This window comes from Musca autumnalis, unplaced genomic scaffold, assembly GCF_047663935.1.
Source record: "Musca autumnalis isolate F117 unplaced genomic scaffold, ASM4766393v1 scaffold_5, whole genome shotgun sequence".
NCBI classification, from domain to species: Eukaryota; Metazoa; Arthropoda; class Insecta; order Diptera; family Muscidae; genus Musca; species Musca autumnalis.
The window spans coordinates 74198457-74216881 of NW_027412088.1; the positions used below are offsets into that span (position 1 = coordinate 74198457).

Here is an 18425-nt window from a genome sequence, read left to right on the forward strand (position 1 = left end):
TAGCCTGACTACGATGACATCGAAGTGGATACTCGTATTAAATTGTCACGTGGCAAATCAGATAAAGGCAAAGACAATAAGAAATATGGTAAGTTTAAGAAGCTGCATCAGCACTCCATTGCCGCCACAAAGGCGGTTGGCTACCTTGCAATTGTTTCGGTATTTTTTGGTAGAAAAAAAAAACACAATGCAAATGCCAGAAAATGCTCTAACATGGTAGGCGGTGGTGTTGTAATACAGTCATAACCATAACCCAACCCAAAAAACGATTTTCATAAAACAAAAAAAAAACATCAATATGGAAATTTCGGCATACTCCAAAACCAAAAATAGGAATATTCATTACACAATTGAGAGAAATAAGTATGGCAAAATCGAAATGGGTTTATGGACTATTTATTAAGCAATTGTCTAGTCGTCGTTTACAATGTTTCAAACATAGATTGTGTGGGGGGATTTTAGTTATAGTCATATTTTCCACTTTTTATGTAAGATTTATTGGACCACCAAAACAAATACTCTGACTTTAGCATGTATTACATTTGCTTATGAAATACATTACAAATAAGAAAAACTGATAAAGCCATAGAAAAGTTTAAGATAATATTTGAATCGTACCGCACTACAATAATATGCATAATATTAATAAATGTAATATTCGTGCATTTTATAGATTTATTTATGGCACAAGAGTAACGAAGTTCCAAGTCAAAAAAAGAAAAACTCCAACTAATCATGGTTTTAAGTTACAAAATTTAGATTTGTATTTCAAATATCTACTTGTGCTGACCATTACCGATTACTTGGTGTTGTTGTGCGATCAGGCATTGGGTTAGTCAGTCAAGCGAAACAATAGACGGCAAATTCAATCCTTGGGTTCATTGTAGTGCAATTGCAGAAAAATCACCAATGTTTTAGGCCATTATTCTTGGTGGTTGGATTTAATATGACCCGCTGTCTATCTGATCAACATAAAGAGAGGGTGTGATTAGATTTACTTTTTTCTCTACCTTGCATCTTATGGCCCATAGGTATGTAAAGTGAATGGCATTGATTTAATAATATTATAAACAAATACTAGCTATGGTGTACGTTACAAACACCATTCAATATTTTACAGCAGCACAAAATGTCATTGGCTGTAGCCAAGAAAAAAGTATGTATGTAATATGTTTTGCAGACAATACAAAACTATGAACATAAGGTATTATGTTCATACATTTAATATTACATTTGTGTTGTTGGTTATTTATTGGTCCAAATCTCCGGAGAATGGCCGCAGAGATTGATTAGTATTTGCTATGAAAAACAAAACTTTTAGGAACATTTGTAGGTTTTCAAATATTGAATTTCTCAACAAGCATTTTGCTACCACAAGACAAAGTTCATTTGTCAATTGGGTTATTGGTTAGCTCCACCAAGCATAAAGCTTCATCCTGAGGTAATTGGTCAAAATGCAGATAAGCATTTTAATTACACACTCAGCCTAATGGCTTAAGAGGCACATAACACCGAAAATTATGCCTTTGGGGGTCTAGGTTAGCTCTAAAAATTCTTTAAAAAAATCACGTTTATGGAGCTCAAGGTTAGCTCTAAAAATTCTTTAAAAAAATCACGTTTATGGAGCTCAAGGTTAGCTCTAAAAATTCTTTAAAAAATCCACGTTTATGGAGCTCTAGGTTAGCTCTAAAAATTCTTTAAAAAATCCACGTTTATGGAGCTCTAGGTTAGCTCTTAAAATTCTTTAAAAAAAATTCACATTTATGGAGTAGTTCTAAAAATTCTTTAAAAAAATCCACATTTAAAGGGCCTAGGTTAGCTCTAAAAATTCTTTAAAAAAATAACGTTTATCGGGTCAAAGGTTATCTCTAAAAATTCTTTAAAAAATCCACGTATATGGAGGTCTAGGTTAGCTCTAAAAATTCTTAAAAATTCCAAGTTTATAGGGGCCTAGGTTAGCTCTAAAAATTCTTTAAAAAATCCACGTTTGTAGGGGCCTAGGTTAGCTCTAAAAAATTCTTTAAAAAATCCACGTTTATGGAGGTCAAAGTTAGTTCTAAAAGTTCTTTAAAAGATCTTCGTTTATGGAGGTCTCGCTTAGCTCCAAAACTTCCTTAAAACGTCCTCGTTTATGAAGGTCTATGTTAGCTCTACAAGTTCTTTAAAAAAATCCTCGTTTATAGAGGTCTAGGTTAGCTCTAAAAGTTTTTTTAAAAAATCCACGTTTATTGAGGTCTAGCTGCTGCAGCCCAGGTTAGTTCTAAAAATTGTTTAAAAAATCCAAGTTTTTTAAGGCCCAGGTTAGCTCTAAAAATTGTGTAAAAAATCCAAGTTTTTTAAGGCCCAGGTTAGCTCTAAAAATTGTTTAAAAAATCCGCGTTTCTTGAGGCCCAGGTTAGCTCTAAAAATTGTTTAAAAAATCCACGTTTATTGAGACCCAGGTTAGCTCTAAAAATTGTTTAAAAAAATATACGTTTATTGAGGCCCAGGTTACCTCTAAAAATTGTTTAAAAATCCACGTTTATTGAGGCCCAGGTTAGCTCTAAAAATTGTTTAAAAAATCCACGTTTATTGAGGCCCAGGTTAGCTCTAAAATTGTTTAAAAAATCCCCGTTTATTGAGGCCCAGGTTAGCTCTAAAATTGTTTAAAAAATCCAAGTTTATTGAGACCCAGGTTAGCTCTAAAAATTGCTCAAAAATCCACGTTTATTGAGGCCCAGGTTAGCTCTAAAAATTGTTTAAAAAAATCCACGTTTATTGAGGCCCAGGTTAGCTCCAATAATTGTTTAAAAAATCCACGTTTATTGAGGCCCAGGTTAGCTCTAAAAATTGTTTAAAAAATCCACGTTTATTGAGGCCCAGGTTAGCGCTAAAATTTTTTAAAAATCCACGTTTATTGAGGCCCAGGTTAGCTCTAAAAATTGTTTAAAAAATCCACGTTTATTAAGGCCCAGGTTAGTTCTAAAAATTGTTAAAAAAATCCTCGTTTGCTGAGGCCCAGCTTAGCTCTTAAAATTGTTTAAAAAATCCGCGTTTATTGAGGGCCAGTTTAGCTCTAAAAATTGTTTAAAAAATCCACGTTTATTGAGTCCCAGGTTAGCTCTAAAATTTTTTTAAAAAATCCACATTTATTGAGGCTCAGGTTAGCTCTAAATTTTTTTAAAAATCCACGTTTATTGAAGCCTGGGTTAGCTCTAAAAATTGTTTAAAAAATTCACGTTTATTGAAGCCTGGGTTAGCTCTAAAAATTGTTTAAAAAATTCACGTATATTGAGGCCCAGGTTAGCTCTAAAAATTGTTTAAGAAATCCGCGTTTATTGAGGCCCAGGTTAGCTCTAAAAATTGTTTAAAAAATCCACGTTTATTGAGGCCCAGGTTAGCTCTAAAAATTGTTTAAAAAATCCACGTTTATTGAGGCCCAGGTTAGCTCTAAAAATTGTTTAAAAAATCCACGTTTATTGAGGACCAGGTTAGCTCTAAAATTGTTTAAAAAATCCCCGTTTATTGAGGCCCAGGTTAGCTCTAAAATTGTTTAAAAAATCCAAGTTTAGGTTAGCTCTAAAAATTGTTTAAAAAATCCACGTTTATTGAGGTCCAGGTTAGCTCTAAAAATTGTTTAAAAATCAATGTTTATTGAGGTCCAGGTTAGCTCTAAAAATTGTTTAAAAAATCCACGTTTATTGAGGCCCAGGTTAGCTCTAAAAATTGTTTAAAAAGCCACGTTTATTGAGGCCCAGGTTAGCTTTAAAAATTGTTTAAAAATCCACGTTTATTGAGGCCCAGGTTAGCTCTAAAAATTGTTTAAAAAATCCACGTTTATTGAGGCCCAGGTTAGCTCTAAAAATTGTTTAAAAAATCCACGTTTATTAAGGCCCAGGTTAGCTTTAAAAATTGTTTAAAAAATCCACGTTTATTAAGGCCCAGGTTAGCTTTAAAAATTGTTCTAACTATCAACGTTTATTAAGGTCCAGGTTAGCTATAAAAATTGTTTAAAAAATCCACATTTATTAAGGCCCAGGTTAGCTTTAAAAATTGTTCAAAAAATCCACGTTTATTGAGGCCCAGGTTAGCTTTAAAAATTGTTCTAAATATCAACGTTTATTAAGGTCCAGGTTAGCTTTAAAAATTGTTCTAAATATCAACGTTTATTAAGGTCCAGGTTAGCTCTAAAAATTGTTTAAAAAATCCAAGTTCATTGAGGCCCAGGTTAGCTCTAAAAATTGTTTAAAAAATCCACGTTTATTGAGGCCCAGGTTAGCTCTAAAAATTGTTTAAAAAATCCACGTTTATTGAGGCCCAGGTTAGCTCTAAAAATTGCTCAAAAAAAATACACTTTTATTGAAGCCCAGTTTAGCTCTAAAAATTGTTTAAAAAATCCACGTTTATTGAGGCCCAGGTTAGCTCTAAAAATTGTTTAAAAAATCCACGTTTATTGAGGCCCAGGTTAGCTCTAAAAATTGTTTAAAAAATCCACGTTTATTGAGGCCCAAGTTAGCTCTAAAAATTGCTCAAAAATCCACGTTTATTGAGGCCCAAGTTAGCTCTAAAAATTGCTCAAAAATCCACGTTTATTGAGGCCCAGGTTGGCTCTAAAAATTGTTTAAAAAATCCACGTTTATTTAGGCCGAGGTTAGCTCTACAAATTGTTTAAAAAATCCACGTTTATTGAGGCCCAGGTAAGCTCTAAAAATTATTTAAAAAACCCACGTTAATTGAGGCCCAGGTTAGCTCTAAAAATTGCTCAAAAATCCACGTTTATTGAGGCCCAGGTTAGCTCTAAAAATTGCTCAAAAATCCACGTTTATTGAGGCCCAGGTTGGCTCTAAAAATTGTTTAAAAAATCCACATTTATTGAGGCCCAGGTTAGCTCTAAAAATTGTTTAAAAAATCCACGTTTATTGAGGCCCAGGTTAGCTCTAAAAATTGTTTAAAAATCCACGTTTAGTGAGGCCCAGATAAGCTCTAAAAATTGTTTAAAAATACCACGTTTATTGAGGCCCAGGTTAGCTCTAAAAATTTAAAAAAAAAATCCAAGTTTATTGAGACCCAGGTTAGCTCTAAAAATTTTTTAAAAAATCCACGTTTATTGAGGCCCAGGTAAGCTCCAAAAATTGTTTAAAAATACCACGTTTATTGAGGCCCAGGTTAGCTCTAAAAATTGTTTAAAAAATCCACGTTTATTGAGGCCCAGGATAGCTCTAAAAATTGTTTAAAAAGTCCACGTTTATTGAGGCCCAGGTTAGCTCTAAAAATTGTTTACAAAATCCACGTTAATTGAGGCCCAGGTTAGCTCTAAAAATTGCTCAAAAATCCACGTTTATTGAGGCCCAGGTTAGCTCTAAAAATTGCTCAAAAATCCACGTTTATTGAGGCCCAGGTTAGCTCTAAAAATTGTTTAAAAAATCCACGTTTGTTGAGGCCCAGTTTAGCTCTAATAATTGTTTAAAAAATCCACGTTTATTGAGGCCCAGGTTAGCTCTAAAAATTGTTTAAAAAATCCACGTTTATTGAGGCCCAGGTTAGCTCTAAAATTTTTTAAAAATCCACGTTTATCGAGGCCCAGGTTAGCTCTCAAAATTGTTTAAAAATCCACGTTTATTAAGGCCCAGGTTAGTTCTAAAAATTGTTTAAAAATCCACGTTTATTAAGGCCCAGGTTAGTTCTAAAAATTGTTTAAAAAATCCACGGTTTTTAAGGCCCAGGTTAGCTCTAAAAATTGTTTAAAAAATCCACGTTTGTTGAGGCCCAGGTTAGCTCTTAAAATTGAGGCCCAGGTTAGCTCTAAAAATTGTTTAAAAAATCCACGTTTATTGAGGCCCAGGTTAGCTCTAAAAAATGTTTAAAAATCCACGTTTATTGAGGCCCAGGTTAGCTCTAAAATTTTTTTAAAAATCCACGTTTATTGAGGCCTAGGTTAGCTCTAAAAATTGTTTAAAAAATTCACGTTTATTGAGGCCCAGGTTAGCTCTAAAAATTGTTTAAAAAATCCACGTTTATTAAGGCCCAGGTTAGTTCTAAAAATTGTTTAAAAAATCCACGTTTGTAGAGGTCTAGTGTAGCTCTAAAAATTGTTTAAAAAGTTCACGTTTATTGAGGCCCAGGTTAGCTCTAAAAATTGTTTAAAAAGTTCACGTTTATTGAGGCCCAGGTTAGCTCTAAAAATTGTTTAAAAAGTCCACGTTTATTGAGGCCCAGGTTAGCTCTAAAAATTGTTTAAAAAGTCCACGTTTATTGAGGCCCAGGTTAGCTCTAAAAATTGTTTAAAAAATCCACTTTTATTGAGGCCCAGGTTAGCTCTAAAAATTTTTTAAAAAATCCACGTTTATTGAGGCCCGGGTTAGCTCAAAAAATTTTTAAAAATCCACGTTTATTGAGGCCCAGTTTAGCTCTAAAAATTGTTTAAAAAATCTACGTTTAGTAAGGCCCAGGTAAGTTCTAAAAATTGTTTAAAAAATCCACGTTTTTTAAGGCCCAGGTTAGCTCTAAAAATTGTTTAAAAATCCACGTTTGTTGAGGCCCAGTTTAGCTCTTAAAATTGTTTAAAAAATCCGCGTTTATTGAGGCCCAGGTTAGCTCTAAAAATTGTTTAAAAAATCCACGTTTATTGAGACCCATGTTACCTCTAAAAATTGTTTAAAAAATCCACGTTTATTGAGGCCCAGGTTACCTCTAAAAATTGTTTAAAAAATCCACGTTTATTGAGGCCCAGGTTAGCTCTAAAAATTATTTAAAAAATCCACGTTTATTGAGGCCCAGGTTAGCTCTAAAATTGTTTAAAAAATCCCCGTTTATTGAGGCCCAGTTTAGCTCTAAAAATTTTTTAAAAAATCTACGTTTAGTAAGGCCCAGGTTAGTTCTAAAAATTGTTTAAAAAATCCACGTTTTTTAAGGCCCAGGTTAGCTCTAAAAATTGTTTAAAAAGTCTACGTTTATAGGGGTCTAGGTTAGCTCTAAAAATTCTTTAAAAAATCCACGTTTGTAGAGGTCTAGTGTAGCTCTAAAAATTCATTAAAAATCCACGTTTATGGAGGTCTAGGTTAACTCTAAAAATTCTTCAAAAATCCATCTTTATAAAAGTATAGGTTAGCTCTAATAATTCTTCAAAAAATCCACGTGTATGGAGGTCAAGTTTGGCTCTAAAAATTATTAAAAAAATCCACATTTATGGAGGTCTCTAGTTCATAATCATTTCATTCATTTCTCTTTAAATAAATATTTAATAATTTGTTTTATTTTCTCTTTTTTTCTTTTCGTCCCCGGAAATAGATGATCCCTACTATTGTGGCCTACGTGCACGCGTTCCCAACTTTGTCAAATCCTCCTCGAAAGCGGCCAAAGAACATGAACATCGCAATGGCGGCGGCGTAACGGCACAAAATTCAATGAACACCTTGACCAACAACCAAAAGAAGACTTCAATTATGATGCCCATGCATCCGGCAATGCATGCTCCGGCACCGCCACACATGCACCCACATCACATACAGCAACAACAAATGATGGCTGTGGCTGCAGCACAAGCTGTTGCCCAGCAACAGCAGCAACAACAACAACAGCACTCACACCCAATGCATCATCATGCACATGCACACGCGCATGCGCAACAAATGTGGCACACGCGCAGTTATGAAAGTGGCATAGGTATTTATAATCAACAACAACAACAACCACATCATCATCTTAATCATCAACAACAACATAATACAGCTTCAGCTGCAACAGCTACGACTGCGACATCGACAACTTCTGCAGCAGCAGCTGTAACAGGGCCAACAGCTGCGGCGGCCGCTGCAGCAGCTGCTGCTGCATTGACAGCGACAGCAACAACGACTTTTATTAGTAGTAATAATAGTAACACAGAGACCCAACAGCAACAACAAGCGTTAGGACTGCCACTGACCCATTCGACAAATGGGAATGCGGCAACAGCGACTGCAACAATTGCGGGCATGTTTTATCATCCCAGTGGTGGGGCTCCTTCAACGCCTATGGGGTCTCCTCCTAATTTTTATAATTATTTTGCACCTTTCAGTAATGAGCACCAACATCAGCAACAACAACAACAGCATCATCATAATCTTCAGGCTATCTCGTCCCATATTTCTTCCAATGCAGCCACTAGTGCTGTTGTACCATTATATGCTTCTTCTATTATTTCTTCTACTTCTGCAGCTTCTCCTCCATCTATTGCCAATTCTATGCCTAATGCCACCAATAATAACAGCAATAACAATAATAGTAATAATTTGTTGCCACCACAACAACAACAATCACAGACAGTACATGGACATAATGTAATGACAAATTTCATGGGCTCATCTGGGGCCTCGACCACAAACGACTCACATGACAATATTTATGGACAGACAAGAAATGTAAATTTTACACAGGTTCAACATCCACCACCACATACACAACAGCATTACAATCACAAAGCCATTAGCCAAAAACAATCATCTGGCAACTATTATCATCACTACAATCAGCCAAGACAAGCTTATCGCAATCACTCTGCATCGTCGTCTTCGCATCATCAACGCGATCATCACCATCATCATCGCTCTGCGCATGGTTCGTCTGCATACATGTGTGGACGCCATGGTGGTAGTAGTCAGACGCCACATGCCCGTTCCATGCCTGGGGAATTTTACTATAAGGCCCATGATTTGTATTTCAATAGTGATGACTTGGAAATGGAACGTAGAAGGCGTACCCATCATCAGTCAAGGCCAACACGCAGGTCCAGTACTCAAATCGATAACAATTGCAACTGTGTAAGTTGTTATACGCTGGCGCCACTCTTTGGCGTACCCGTGCCCAAGCGACCGGTACGCAGTTTGAGTCAACAACAGTTGAGGCAACACCAGTTGCTTAGTGGTGCTGCTGCTGCAGCAGCCAAGGAACATTCTTCACACGGCTCTCAAGCCCGTGGTGTAGTTAAATGGTGCAGCGACAGTGATGTATCTCTGCTTGGGCGTGAAGACCTCTCCCAATCGGAAGAAACTTATGGATATAGCGGCTACATGAAACCCAAAGCGGGTTATGACTATAGTAGTGCCTTTGATTTGAACAATGATTTTGATGATATAGAGGATTTTAATCTCTCTGAAATGGACTATAAGAAACAATTGGAAGCTCCCAGGTCAAAGGGAGGGCCCAAGTTCAATGACCATGCTGCCAAGCACAAATATCGCCAACAATCACCATCTAGGGAAAGGCGTCAGTCGCATAATCATGGAGACAATGGTTACGTTGATAGGGCCCGTTCTCGGCAAATACGTTCACCAACACCCCAAAGGAAACTCTCCCTAAAAGGCAATGAAAATCAAATTCAACCAAGCCAAGATCCAAATCGGCAATCATCAAATCTTCTACAAATGCGTGGCAAATCACAATCCACAGAAAGTTTTTTCGAAGAACCCAATGAAGAAGGTTCCCTCTATATGTATGGTGGGCGTCAAAGAATAGTAAAGGCGCCCTCTACCACCAATATCTATGATAGGGTTAAAATCCACGGTGACATAGGACTGGGCCTTAAAAATGCCAAGAAATTTAATTCTCAACTTAATTTAAGCACAGTTCAGCAACAACGGGAAGCCTCCTCATATAGTCGCGATACCATAAAACCCTTGGTGCCAGCACCAATGTGGCGTGGTGCCAAACGTATGAATTTAAAAAGCTTGCTTAGCCCCGGCAAATCTAGCAATCAAGCGGCAAATAAACAATTTGATTTAAATAACAATGTTCTAACCAAATCCGATACCATTTTAAATAATTTTAAAAATAAAACAGATTTAGGAAAATCCAACAGCAGCAGCAACAACAACAGCGGCAGCAATAAGGCAACAAATACCATGGATGTAACTAAGACGAAGGACCAACAAAAAAATCAAGACAAAAACCAATATGAAAGCTCTCAAACTCAAGCTCTCAAGCAAAACGAAAATAAACAAGGACAACAGCAATCAGCACAGCAACCGAAAACTTCCGAATCACAACAACAATACTCCGGACGTAACAGCCGCTCTTCTAGTCGTTTGGATCTAAGCGATATGGAATCAATTTATGGATATTTGAAACCCCGTAAACAGCGTAGCTTGAGCCTAAAAAAGATACAAATACTCGATTATTAGCCGAAGACCATGCTCACCACCACCACCCTCCCTCAAAAATCGAATGAATAAAATCCCCACTAGGTTTGCCTTCAATTTCCCCAATTTTTTAAAGTTTTGTTTGATTGGAAAATGTTTATGGTTTTTTTTATTGAGGTTATGTTGTTGTTTTGGAGAATTTAGTGTGTTTTCCGTAGGGGTTTCACAACTGAAAAAAACTGCTGTAAATATTTTCAAATGATGCTTCTTTATTTTCATAACCTATTTTTCCCTAATTTCCTATGCTCACCACCTTTTACATGAACTATATTGACCTTTATGACCTCCCCCTCCACCCAACCAATCACCATCAACTACATACATATTTCATTAACGTATATTTTCTTTTCTTATTCGGTTGAGTGTGTGTTACGGTTATGGACTAACTTTATGACCCCTCAAACCAATTCAAACCCCACCCCCCATTAAGTATTCTTCGAAATACCCATGTAAATATGTTATTTTGGAATTGAACAAGAATTCATAATGACAAATTTCAAAATTGTACAAATTTTTCTTTTGTAAAATACACAAATGTTTATGCTGAAGTGTTTGAGAAGATGTGGGGACAATGAAAAAATAATGCATTGATATGCTGAGGTTGTATTTGTGTCATCAAGGGAAGCAATTGCTACAAATTCCAGAAAAAAAGATTCTGGTAGAACAGATTCTTTACTATATCATGCATTTCGGCTTCATTGTCCTTGTATCCATATTAACTTTACAAATTATGTATTATATTTATATTTTTTATATTATAAAATATTTATTGTTACTCATAATAGGAACAAAGGGAAGCCCAGCCTTATGACAGAAAACTGTATGAGACGTCTTTCGGAATATAAAACACAAACAAACAGCAAATTTTCAATGTTGTACGTATAAATAGGGGCTCCAAATACGAAGATTGCATAAACCGCATAAAGGTTGATGTGTAGGACTTCGCTACATTTAATTTTTTCAATAGAATCTCCATAGGTCATATAGCTTGATTAATTAAATTAATTAAAATCCCACAAATAATGACCTTCGCCCTAGAAAGCAAAGCTTAAAAAAGCATAGTATTTCGCGAATACGTTTTCTATCTTAAGGGAACACAAAATTCAAATTAACAACCAACTCGGTAAAAAATTTGACCTAAATCTTTTTAAAAACGTGATCCCATAGCGATAATTCTTTGCAGGAATTCTGTACATCCTCCACGAAGACTACCCAATCCTGTAGGACAATGGGGACAAACCCTTGAAAATATCGAAAACTGGGCTGTACCGTTCTATGGGGGATTATATCAAAACGTAATGATACATACCTTAGTAAACGTTTTGTAGCCCCAAGAAGAGCAAATACCTCAATTTCAATGTGATAATGAGGTTAAAATACCGAAAATTGGGCGGTACAGTTCTATGGGGGCTATATCAAAACATGGACCTGTACTGACAAAATTTCTAAGAGAGAGTTTTGTAGCCCCAAGGAAGACTAAATACCAAATTTCAATAATTTCGGTTAAATAATGTAGTTAAAACTTTCCAAATATCGAAAATAGGGAGTACCGCTCTATAGGGGCTGCATCAAAACGTCGACCTAAACAACAACCGAAAGTCGGGAGGGAGCTATATGAAAACGTCTTTACCAATAATTCAATTTTGGAATATTTTATACCCGATCGAACACTAAACACAAAATGTCATCTATTTCGGTGTGATAATGAAGCTAAATCCTTCAAAATAAAGAAAATCGGGAGGAAGCGTTCCACGGGGGCCATTTGAAGACGTGAACTTGTACTGAGAATTACTGGAGAGAAGATTTGTTGCCTCAAAGTATACCAATTCTCAGCCATATCGGTATCATAATGAGCCTAAAACCTTTATAATACCGAAAATCGGGAAATACAATTCTATGATGGCAATATCAAAACGTGGACCTGTCCTGACAAATTTTTGGGAGCAAATTTTGTGGCCCCATTTTTAAAAGTTTTGTTTGATTGGAAAATGTTTATGTTTTTTTTTTATTTTTTGTGGCCCCATCGAAGACTAAATATCAAACTTCATCCATTTCGTTTTGATAATGACCTGAAACCTTCAAAATACCAAAAATCGCGGGTACCGTTTTATGGGGGCTATATAAAAACGTTGACCTATACCGATAAATTTCGGGTGGATAGTTGGACAGCCCCAACAATCCCTACATACTTAATTTCAGCCATTTCGGTGGGATATTGAGGCCACAACCTTCAAAATACCGAAAATCGGGAAGTCTCGTCCTATGGGAGTTATATCAAAACATGGACCGATATAGTCCATTTTTAATACCAAACATTGTAGGAGTAATATAAGCTTCTGTACCAAATTACAAAGTTCTATCTTAAATATTGCGGACTGTATCTTGATTTCAACAGAAGGAATGATGGGCGGACAGATGCACATGGGTCGATCTGGCTATGTCCGTCCATACGTTCGTCGGCCCATCCAATTTTGATTGGATCGTTACGAAATTTTTTATGGAGATCAGGGTTCTAGAGCGAAAGAAGTCTTTTGAGTTTGGTGATAGATAGATAATATTCATGTATCGGAATGGGCAAAAAACTTCTGTGGAAAAATAGTCAACGTTTTTTATGCGAATATCTCCGCTTTTATAAGTGACATGCCAAAAGAGAAGCCTCACAATGAATATTGAAAATCTCTCTAGGTTCGCGTAGGTGGTCAATCCACAGAGATGTTGCTAATCCATCCTATTTTCTGGTTTCTCGGTTTGGCAGAAGGCTGTCAGATATTGAATCTTGTGTAAGTGCTCGACTGTCACTGTATCTTCTTCGTTTTCGCATGGGCGGCAGAAGTCAGCAATTTCATCTCCTTTCCACTTGCAAGACATTGACCTGCATTCTGGAGTAACCTGTGTTTAATCCTACTGCTATTTCAGGTCGGATTTTTTCATTGGAAGTAGGGATGTGGTTCTTCGCTTGGAGAGGTTCTTCGCTTGGAGAGGTTCTTCGCTTGAAGAGTATTAGCCAGATAGTCCTAAATACCCTACATTGCCTTTTCCGATATCTTTGATCTAGCTCCCTCATGAAGTGACACAAAGTTGGCTTGATTGAGTTTTCTATTGCAATTTCTGTTGACTCTCATCAGCCACGTGCCAGTTCATCCGCTATACCATTTCCTTCGATGTTGCAATGACCCGAGATTCAACATAAAGTAACGATTTATTTTATGGTCCCCAAAACATTCTTGGAGTTCAAAACTGCCGCATACTAGAGAGAGAGAGGAACTTGAGTGATTTAAGTGTCGCGTCACCGGTCCAAATATGCCCCTTTTCATATTGCACATCCGTTGTATAGCTTTTTTAATTGCAACAATTTCGACTTGGAAGACACCACAATTATTGTTCATCTTATATGAGAGTCGCAAGTTGATGGTATCGCTAGAGACGCCAGCGTCCAGAGGTGGGTGGTTGTGGGTCCAGGCCTCCCTGTGAGGTATGTGCACATTCATTGGCTCGAAGATCATCTGCGTAACGACGGATTTCCCCCGATCTCAGTTACAGTCCCGATCGCCGTAGAATCACAGTGTAACCGTAATGGGAACTACGGTATGAATTTAGCTCCTTGAACCGTATTGCACTCTTGACTGTCAGTTCCTGCCGAGATACTTGGCTTCTAAAGAGAGCTCGGTGGTGACTCCATCCAGCATTGGTAGAGTGAATAGGTTGACTTTCTCTTGTTCATGATGGACTTATTCAAGTAGTTCATCGACCTATGATAAGCCTTCTTCTTCTTGGCCAACCTAGTCGAAGAGCTATTTGAGGCGGTGAGAGCCTCTTCGACCAAAACTTTAGTCGGGGTTCCATCTTCAATAGGTTAGTTAGGTTAGTTTTATCAGCTGGTCAGTCCTTCTGGGTTTTCGAGAGACCTGATTACAAAAGATTAGTAGGTCGCGGCCAGTTTATTTGTAGATGAAGTCGCTGGAACGACTGTGCTATCAAGTTCGTCGTCAAATAAACTGTCCTCAACTGAAGCACTACCCTGACTGAGACTTATGGCCACCGTCCGCTCCAGAGGGGCTAGATATTACCTTTGCACAACAACACTGTCTTTGACAACTGCTAAATGCTTCTATAGACCCTTTCTGAAAGGAATGGTGCTTATAAGAAACATTCTGTAAGAAATTGTGATTCTATAGGCCCTTTCTGAAAAAAGGGCGCCTCTATACAAACTTTCTGAAAGAAATTGTTCTTTTATGGATCCTTTCTGCTTCTATACACACTTTTCGGAGGGAAAGGATGCTTCTATAGAACCTTTTTGAAAGAAAGGGTGCTTCTATAGACCCTTTCTGAAAGAAAGGATGCTTCTATAGACCCTTTCTGAAAGAAAGGATGCTTCTATACACCCTTTCTGAAAGAAAGGATGCTTCTATAGACCCTTTCTGAAAGAAAGGATGCTTCTATAGACCCTTTCTGAAAGAAAGGATGCTTCTATAGACCCTTTCTGAAAGAAAGGATGCTTCTATAGACCCTTTCTAAAAGAAAGGATGCTTCTATAGACCCTTTCTGAAAGAAAGGATGCTGCTATAGACCCTTTCTGAAAGAAAGGATGCTTCTATAGACCCTTTTCGGAAAAAATTGATGCTTCTATAGAACCTTTCTGAAAGAAAGAGTGCTTCTACAGAACCATTCTGAAAGAAAGGGTGTTTTGTAGAACCATTTTGCAAGAAAGGGTGCTCTTATAGACACTTTTTTAAAGAAAATATGCTTCTATAGACCCTTTTTAAAAGAAATACGCTTTCTATAGACCCTTTTTGAAAGAATGGGTTCTTCTAAAGACCCTTTATTTCGGAAAGGGTGATTCTATTCAATAGACCTATTCTGAAAGAAAGGTGCTTCTGTAGAACCATTCTGAAAGAAATTGTGCTTCTGTAGAACCATTCTGAAAGAAAGGGTGCTTCTATAGACCCATTCTGCTTCTTTATACCCTTTTCGAAACGAGAGAAACGATGCTTCTATAGAACCTTTCTGAAAGAAAGGGTGCTTCTTTAGACACTTTATTTCAGAAAGGGTGCTTCTATGGAGCCTTTCTAGAAGAAAATGTGCTTCTATGGACCCATTCTGAAAGAAAGGGTGCTTCTGTAGAACCATTCTGAAATAAATGGTGCTCCTATAGACCCTTTCTTCTTCTATAGGCCCTTTCCGAAAAAAGGATGCTTCTACAGACCTTTTTCGGAAAGAAAGGATGCTTCTATAGACCCTTTTCGGATAGAAAGGATGCTTCTTTAAACTTCTGTAGACTTATTCTGAAAGAAAGGATGCTTCTGTATACCCTTTCTGAAAGAAAGTGTGAGAAAGTCCCTTCTTTAGTACTTCTATGGAATAAAGACCTTCTATATGTCTTCTATACGCAGAAAACGTCTTACATGTCTTCCTTCAATATCTTACCTTTAGAAGATGTTCTATCCATATAATTCCTTTAGAAGGAATCCATAACATTCCTTTAGGAGGAATTCTATCGACAGAATGTTTAATATAAATAGATGATTTCTCCATAGAATACCTACAGAAGATATTCCTTCTACAAAAGACCTCTAGAAGGTGTTCCATTCATAGGTCTTCCAAAATTCTTCTAGTGATAAAAAACCTTGTATAGGTCTGCGGTGGATTAATGGCCTTCTACAGATAGAAAACCTACTGTAGAAAACCTACTGTGGGCCTTCCATATGTATATTTTCGTGAGCAAGTCAAATTTGTTTGTACATACATAAATACATAGTTAGTATACGTTCTTTTATTTCATAAAATAAATTAATACTCATTTGTAAAACACATCAGCATACACCTTTGTAAAATACACCCATACATCTTTGTGTACATACATACATATTATTTATAATATGGAATTGGTTTCTATAAGAAATTTGTCATTTGTTTTTAGAGAATTTGTTGGACGATTTGGACGTTTTTTATTTATTATTAATTTCATATAACATTTGAAATAATCTTAAGATTAATAAAGAAACATGTTAATTAATTTATTTTCCTTCTGTTTTGCCACATTTAGATGCCGATCTTGTTGATTCGCCCTATAATCACATTTATGGCCGTTTACCTTTGCCTACAAGGGGTTACATACCAACACCACGTAGTTTGTATATCGGAGAATGGGATTGATAAGTTGGCGTACTGATGAAATAGCAAAAGCTCCATAACAACTTCTCTACTCTACTACAATGAAAGCGGTGAAGAGTTGCAGAATGTCAGACAGAAATGTCTGACAAAAGAACGTAAAAAACTTAGTTTATATTTCTTAATATTTAAGTTTAACCTTAAAACAGAGTAGTTATTCTTTTCTATAATAAAAAATATGTTTAGTGTAACAATTCAACTATTGCTTGCTTCTATGACATTTTATGTGAAACATTTAAATGATATAATTTTTATTTTTCCTTATACATACATATGTTTGTATAAATAATTTACGAATAATAAGGAATTTTCGTACACAGATGTGAACAATGTTGAAAAAGGTTTAAAAGAAATTTACAAACTTTGAAAATTCTTTATTAATGTAAGAGAGCCTTTGCTCCTACAGTGGGAGCCAAAGGAGTAACATAAAAATCTTATACTAGTTTTCTTATTCTTCCTTTTTTTCTTAATGTAAAACGCCATTAATTTTTTTTCCTTTTTCTTTAAAATATAAAACTAAAATGAGAATAGAACTCATTCCATTAAATCCATGTATAAAAATATCATCAATCGAAGCACAGAATTTATATATACAATTAATAATTAATTAGAAACACACATAAAAACATATATAATATATAATAAGTTGTGTATTTAGTCTATAAGCAAATGTCATGGGACAAAATGTTAATAACATTGTGCTACAGTCAAAACAATATAATAATAATTTGTATGTACGTATATTCTTGGAAAGTGATGCAGTGTAAAATGTGGGCCCCAATGAAGACAAAAAGATTTTAATTGCGGAATTTTTAAATATCAATAATATAAAAAAAGACTATTTTTTGAATAAAAATTTTTATATGTTTGATTTATTAAAAATCATGATTATCATTTTTATTGACAATCCCTAATAGGGCCCACATTTTACACTTCATCGCCTTCCAAGTATATATTCAAAATCATATAAAATTCTGTAGCCCAATGCAGCACATTTAAGTTAGAAAAAACGAAAACATTTTGTTTAAATGTGTAATTTTATAAGAGAGTCATTCTATTCATGAAAAAAATTCGAAAATATATAATTTCCCAAAACTCTTCTATTGTTTATATCTTTCAACTAAAACTAACCTGTTTTTTAATTTATTTTTTTTTTTTCAATACATAAAAAATTCAAAATTCTAACAAACAGGTTTTACGAAAACAAAACGTTTGGGATAAAAGGTTTTTGGATTTTACACATAATGTAATTTTGTTTGGAAAAATTAAGAAAAACTTATTTTTAGTGTAAAATTAAAACAAAAAATTCTATATATAAAATATATTTTATGTTAAGTAATTTTAGAACAACAAAATGCAACACGAAACCTTATACTGCCACAAATTTATATGTCACACATAATGCTTTTTTGCTTTTAGTTTTTATAACTTTTCACGTTTCTTTCTTTCTTCTTATTTTTAATTCTAGTTTTAAAGTTTTTGTTTTTTTTTCATAACTGTTTTCTTATCAGATTAAGTTTTTCTTCTTTCTTTTTGTGAAATATTTTACTTTCTTCGATTTATATTAAATAACTTTCTATGTTTTAATATTCTGAATTATTTTTTTCGTACTTTTTGTTGGTCAAACGAAACTAAACTGGTAATTGACCACCCTAATGCATACTGATAAAAACGCCCCCATAAATTTAAGTTAAAGCGAAATCGATTTTTATTATTATATTTTATAAAAATGAACAAATGATAATACTCTTAAATAAATATTATTTACAAAAAAATATAAAATTGTAATTATTAATTTCGACCGGTTTTTTCAGTAGAAGATATAATGCCTGTTCCAGAATCGACCGGTTTTTCAGTAGAGCAAAAAATTATTCGGAGCCTTCTTTTTATACCCTCCACCATAATATGGAGGGTATAATTAAATTTGTCATTCCGTTTGTAACACATCGAAATATTCATTGGAGACCCTTGATCAGGGTAAAATTCTAAGTCGATATAACCATGTCCGTCTGTCCGTCCGTCAGTCCGTCTGTTGAAATCAAGATACAGTTCGCAATTTTTAAGATAGAGCTTTGAAATTTGGTACAGAAGTTTCTTTTACTCCTA

At 35.3% G+C, this 18425-nt stretch overlaps 1 protein-coding gene across 1 annotated transcript in view; it reads left to right on the forward strand.

The window, feature by feature from the left end:
• The window catches only part of exp (expansion), a 221567-nt gene extending 203466 nt beyond the window's left edge, over positions 1-18101 (forward strand). The window contains exons 9-11 of the mRNA XM_073989456.1: positions 4-88; positions 7267-7641; positions 16195-18101. Coding sequence (XP_073845557.1) covers positions 4-88; positions 7267-7641; positions 16195-16304 — 570 coding nt within the window. The 3' untranslated portion in view covers positions 16305-18101. The remainder of the gene's footprint in view (positions 1-3; positions 89-7266; positions 7642-16194) is intronic.
• Positions 18102-18425: the final 324 nt, after the last annotated feature.